The sequence below is a fragment of the Plasmodium brasilianum genome, chromosome 14, assembly GCF_023973825.1.
Source record: "Plasmodium brasilianum strain Bolivian I chromosome 14, whole genome shotgun sequence".
NCBI classification, from domain to species: domain Eukaryota; phylum Apicomplexa; class Aconoidasida; order Haemosporida; family Plasmodiidae; genus Plasmodium; species Plasmodium brasilianum.
The window spans coordinates 188,906-195,775 of record NC_090127.1 but is presented as its reverse complement, the minus strand read 5'-3'; the positions used below and the strand labels follow the sequence as shown (position 1 = coordinate 195,775).

The following is a 6,870-nucleotide window of genomic DNA, read 5'->3' as shown; positions in this document are numbered from 1 at the left end:
TAGCGCAGAATAATACATATATGTCCATATTATTTTAAAAATAAAATAAAATAAAAAAACGAAAGTTTCTTTTTACCAGATATATTATCCCTTTTTTAGCAATTCTTTGTACTTATATTTAGTTTTTACTATTTCATTTTAAAGCTGTAGACCTTCTGTTTAAGTTATATTTATATAAACGCATATTATATGTACAAAAAATTTGTTTCAAAATTTTGCTAATCTTTTATCACATTTCACAAAATTAGAAGAATGGGGTGGGGAAAATAAAGAATTTAATTTTTAATTAAAAACTGAAAATGTCTGTTGCTAAAAATTATACGAGTATTTTCACAAGCTTATCAAAATTGAGAAAGACGCAAAATTATTTGGGCTATCTATTGAGGAAGCTGTATATACATAAGTACCTAATTTATTAAAAAAAATTAAAATGCTTATAAAGTTAAAAAATATGGAAGACTGTCAAAAATTTTTAAAGCACATATTTTTATTAAAAAAAATTTTATTGTAAGAATAACATTTATACTAAAGAATACGTATATGAAGAACTATGTATTTTATGTAATGCGTATAATTTTGATACATACATTTTTTTGTCATTTTTTTGTTATGGCTTTTGAGAGTGTTAAACCATATTTTTGTCGTACTTTGTAATTTTCTGAAATTTTTTTTTTTTAGTAATTTTTTCTTTTTATGTTTGTTTCATAAATGGAACAGTCTTGTCGTACAGTAACAAGCTATGAGGAAGACACGAGAATCGAAAATCAGAATTCTTTTGGAGGCAAGTGAAAATAATGAAATACTTTAATTATAGAAAAAAAATCTTGTTCTAATTTGTTCCTTTGTTTTTTCTTCTTTTTTCTTTTTTGTAGACTCGGTATTTTATTATTTTTTTTAAAATTTATATATATGTTTAGATGTTTCTATGCATTTAAAAATCTTAAACCAATAAATGAAATTACACATTATATATTAAAAGAAAAGTAATAATAATAAAAATGATAAATTACATATAATAAAAGATTACAAGATTTTGTAATAATTAATTAGGGTGTGGCAATGCGCTTAATAATTGTATTTATGGACATCCTATTGTTAGCGTCCTTGTTAATAGACTTCAGAACGAGCTGCGATGGATACTTACGTAAATAAAATTTACATTAATTAATACTATGTATTATATACTAAATCACGGGGATAAAATTAAAAAAAAAAAAAAAAAAAGAATGAAAGAAAGAAAGAATGAAAGATATGGATAGATGGATTATAAATAAAATGAATGCCTGTAACTAGAAAATGAAACACCACAATAATGAAATAATACATGTTGTGCATGAATGCAACTTTCCACTTATGACACCCTTTCATTTTTATTTTATTAATTTATCAAATAGGTACTTGGATCATAGGAACAATATTATTAGTAAATTTTAAAATTAATTTAAAAAATATTTTTTTTATGAAACATACACTTAAACATACTATCCCCTTTTTCCGAAAATATGTACCACCTATTTGAAGAGCTTTTTCTTATTTTCTTTTATAAAAAGAGTTCAGAAGTTGTTAAAGGAAGACAAAGGAGTACATATAATTTTATAAAATTTAATTATTACATTATATATTTTTTAAAAATATTTTAGTTAATATTTTATTAAAAAAGGATCTTAAATTTTGTTACTCCAAAGAATGAAAAATGTTGCGTCTAAAAATTGTTATATAGAAATTAAATTATGCACATTCATTTAGTTATTATTTATTTTCTAATTTTTTTTTTTTTTAGTTATTTTCTGAGGTTCTTTTAATGTTACTTTGTTTCTTTTGGACGTATTTTGGGACAATTCAGGTACATGCAATGGGATAATGTTTATTGCATCATATACATATATATATTCATATATATAAATATATATGTATGTATATACTTATTAACTTTTTTTTATTATGTATTTTCGAAGATTAACTTATCAAGTGGATGTCAAAAAAATGGGCCATACTTATTTTGGACAGTGTTTACCTTAGTAACAACCATATGGTATAAAAGAGGAATACTATACTGCGTGCAAGTAGAACTTAACAGATACATACATGTGTGTATATATATGCAAATAAGATATTATATTGTTTTTTTCTACCATTTAGGTGTTCCATCATAGGACTGATTTTAAGTCTTATGATTATAACGATAGTAAGAGAAGGAAAACAGAATATTTAAAAAAAAAATAAAATAAACACAGATAAACTTTTTTTACTTTTAAAAAGAATATTTTGATCATTAAACTATAAAAAGCATAAAATAAAAGTAGAAAATGTTCTGAATAAATTTTAATTAACATTAGAACAATGTTTCTTCCTTCGTCGTACAACTAAATTAAAATGATAATTTAATTTTTTATTAGGGATCATTTTTTGTTGTTAAAGGAAAGGTAGATAAAATGTAATTCACAGCAATACTTTCTTTGTTTTGTTTTTTTAAGTTATGGCTTAATACACTTTAAAGGAGAAGAAAAATACAAGAAAAAAAAAAAAGTATAACACATTTTTAAAGATAGCTTATTATTTTATCTATGTACTTTTTTTTTTTTTTTTTTGTTATTGTTTTTCATTGTTAAAATTTTATAAAATTAAAATTCTGTTAGATGTTATCTTAAAATTGCGTATACCCACATATAAAAATATGTACATATATATATATGTATAAATGTAAGTGGCTAATGTGTATACACATTAGCAATGAATGAGAATAAATTTTATATAGTATAACATTAAGTAAAAAAAAAGAAAATAACATATAATGTACTAGTAGAATCAACAGAATATCATAATAGCAATTAATTTTTTTTTCTAAAACTTTAATGTAATATACGAAAAGGGTATTCACATAGGCATACTTTTTTTTGTTATTTAAAAAGATTTTATAATGTTGAATTAGGAAATTATAACGATCATATGCATGAGGAGAAATACAAAATACGAATTCTATTTGTTAAAGTTTTTTCATACAATGACAAATGCGTTTGTTATATTGAGTAAAAATAGAAGTTCATAGAAAAACTATGGGAGATAAATATGGAAAATTTTTTGTTGCGCTAAAATGCTTGTATAATATAGCACAGTTAAACATGTATATACATTTTAAATATTTACTACCACTAAAATAAAGTACTGTTATCTTCTTTGGTTGCAAATTAGGCACAAATATATTTATATATATATACATATTTATGGAAAATAAAACAAAAAAAACTTAAAATAATAAAACATTTTTTTGTGAGATAATGGAAGAAGATTTTATTAGGAATATTATAATATAAATACTGAATTTAGAATGTTTACAACAGAAAAAACAACTCAAAACTTTTATTTTTTTTTTTTTGAAGTACATTAAATTTTCTTAGAAAAGAGAAGTAAACTTAAACATTCATTAATTTTTTACTATTTTTAGTTAGCGTTAAAGACTTAATAACAATAAAATATAATTATATTTAAAGGAAGCAAGGATTATTTTATTAAATATTATTTTATGAAATGCTGTATCTTTATCTTTACTTCAAAAAAGAGGTCCTCATAATTTTCAATTTAAAAAAAAAAAAAATTTAATTTTGCAATTTTCCTTTGAGAAGAATTCATTTAAAAATAGATTCGTTTCTATTACTTGAGGATAAAATTTTATTTCACACTCATAATACAGGAAATTTATAATTTTATGTTTTTACCTTTTCACCTTCCTAAAATATAGTATGAAATATTCATTATTTATTCATATTTACGTATTTATATCTATATATATATATATAGTATTTCTTGAAGTATTCTTTTCATAGCCTTGTGAACATAAAAAAAGGAAATATTCTAGAAAAAAACACTAAAAGGTATAACATTGCTTTGGTATGGTCTTTTTTTCATATATAATTCTTTAAAATACTTATATCGTTAATGTTATTACAACTTTAAAAATATTACAAATCTTTTTTTTTTTTTTTGTCATAACATTACCGTATCATATAATTATATATATATATATATATATATATATATATATATAATTCTAATAGAATACATTTTTATTATTTTATTTAAATGTCTAGGTAATGTATCATTTATATAATAATATTATAAAAAAAAAGGACATTAAGCGTGTTTTATTAGTAATGGGGTGTACAAAAAAAAATCTTAAATTTAGAACAAAAACTATTTTCTTATTATATACGAATTTAAAAGAAAAAACAAAATGAATATAAAAAAATATATATAGCTTTTCTCTTTGTAGGACAAATTAAAAGGCTGAGAACAATTAACTCTTCTAAAAAATAAAAAAAAAAATTTTAAATGTTATAATAATGTATTCAACTAATTTTATTATATTTCTACCTTTATATATGCTCATAAAAAATAAAAATTAATTGTACATTTTACTAAATTTTGTATGAACCATAATAGTATTCCTCTAAAGCATAACTATGCCATTTTGTCATTTTAATTAAATTTTTTTACATTTATATATAAATATTTATTTAAAAGGATACAGTACTTAATTTGATATCCTCTTGAAAAGATAATAATATTTGTAAATAATTATTAATTTATTATCATTTTTTTCTTTTGTGATTTATCTAAACATAATGAAGCTATACATTATAAATATGTAGCTTTTTGTTTTTTTCAACCTTTTATAATACGATGAAGTATTTAAAAGTATTAATTTTTGTAACATTTTTCTTCTTTGTTTTTAACCAAGAAATAAATGCTTTAAAAGAAAGAAAGGAGAAAAATATATTACCAAATTACGGTGAATAAAAATATATTTTAGAAATATATAAATTTATGTTTATTTTATGTAAAATAATTGAATATATTGTGTATACTTAAAATACTTTTTAATGGAAAAAAAAAAAAAATGAATGTTAACAAGTAAAAATTTTTATATCAGTCTTGATATATACCCTACTGCTTGTTAATGTTTATTATTTATATGGATAAAAATAACATTCGTGCACTTTATTAACCTTTTTTTTTTTTCTTTTTTTCTTTTTTAGATGATCTGTTTATAAGTGACAGTAATTATAGTACAATTTTATCGGAGTTTTTTGAAGACATTAATGATTTGAATAAATCTCTTTTACGTATGATTAAAATTACACAGAGTAAATTTAAAAAAATTGAAAAATCAAAAAGTAGACTTCGGGATAAATGTTATTTATTAGCATATGCATTAGGTTTACACATTATAAAAATTGGTACACCCATAACAATGAAATATGCATTTCAACAAATGAAGATGTATTTTAGGAAAGTGGGTAGAGCAAAGGATAAGAATTTACAATACATTAAATTATTGTTTAGTCCTTAGGTGTGAAAAAGAAATACAATTAATTATATTTTTATCTTATTTTTATTTTATTTTTTTTTGTTATATTATAATACTATGAATATTTTTGAATAGTTCATTTACTTCTTCAAGTTAGAATACACTTGAAAAACATTTGATTATATTCAAAATAGTTTTTACTTTTATTTGTTTATAAATATGTACAACACAATGAACATAAATGAAAGCCGTTTTTAATATAAGGTGGTTAGATATTTATAAACTTAACTTTTCATTTTAATTAAATTTTCTTCTTAAATATTAATATTTAAACTTAAAGGGAATAAATATTGCTAATAAGAAAACAATTTTTTGGAAACATTTAGGTGGAGTAAAGATATAAGAAACAAATGGATGCATAAAAGTATAATTTGCTCCTAGACACAATTAAAATATATTATATATGTATATTTTTTCATGTGAACTGAAAGGAAAAATATACAAAGGGGTAATGAGTTTTATGAGTTATAACATATATGATTATATATCGTATTTAACATCTTTGAAATGTCTTCCATATTGTAATATAAATAAAATTCATTTTAGTTGCTATAAGGGAAAGCAATGTTCTCAAAAATTTTATGGCGCAAAAAATAATACATATATATATATAAATGTATTTATAAATAATGGTAAAGGAGGAAGAAATAAATAATATAAAAAAGGATGATATATATAATACCATTAAAAAAAAAAAGCATTTCAAAAGGTAATATAAAATTTACACCTTTAAAAAAAAAATTACTTTTTTTCAAAAATGAGATCATTAAATTAAATAAGAAATAACTAATCATATTAGTGATATTTTGTTTTATTATTATTTTTTTCGTGTATGTATCTTATAGGAAATAACATAAGGATAAATTCAAAATATAATAAAATATAAAGAAAACAGCTTTTAATGAAATCACATCCAAATCATATATATAATGAACTTTTTGAATCATGAAAATACATTAAAATACTTTACATTTACATTGTATATATAATTCTGTGGATACTTTTTTATCAAAAATTGATGATTATGAAAATAAAAAATAGAAAAAATGGTATAAAGAAATTGTATTTTAAAATAATAAAAAATGTGATTATAATGTAGCTAAAATACTATTTAAATTATATAACGAGAACACCAATACAACATAGTTTTACAAATAATTATTATAAGTGCTGATACTAATTACGTGAGTGTTCTTCTCCAATACATATTTTTATGAAATAAATAATTAATACATCAATATCTATACAGTTATAAGCCCGTACATTCGTTTTATATATATTTTTTTACTGAAATTACAATTTAATAGTGGATATGCCTAATATTTTCCGATATAATTTTGTTTATTGTGTATACCTTAAAAAAAATAAAAGTATCATAAAGGATTTTGCTTACACATATATTTGATCGTAATGTGAAAAACCAATATCTATTTTGTTTTCCCTTCTTTAATGGTATTAACTTATAAGAATCAAATAAGAAAAAATGACAGAAAATTTAGCTAGCT

The 6,870-nt window shown here is 20.6% G+C and overlaps 1 protein-coding gene across 1 annotated transcript; it reads left to right on the top strand.

Annotated features, from left to right (window-relative positions):
• Positions 1-4,677: 4,677 nt before the first annotated feature.
• MKS88_005272 (uncharacterized protein) lies at positions 4,678-5,347 on the top strand (the record flags this gene model as incomplete). The annotated part of the gene is made up of 2 exons (XM_067218519.1): positions 4,678-4,786; positions 5,034-5,347. 2 exons carry the CDS (start codon positions 4,678-4,680, stop codon positions 5,345-5,347), a joined length of 423 nt encoding a protein of 140 aa, XP_067070487.1.
• Between the last annotated feature and the right edge of the window lie 1,523 nt (positions 5,348-6,870).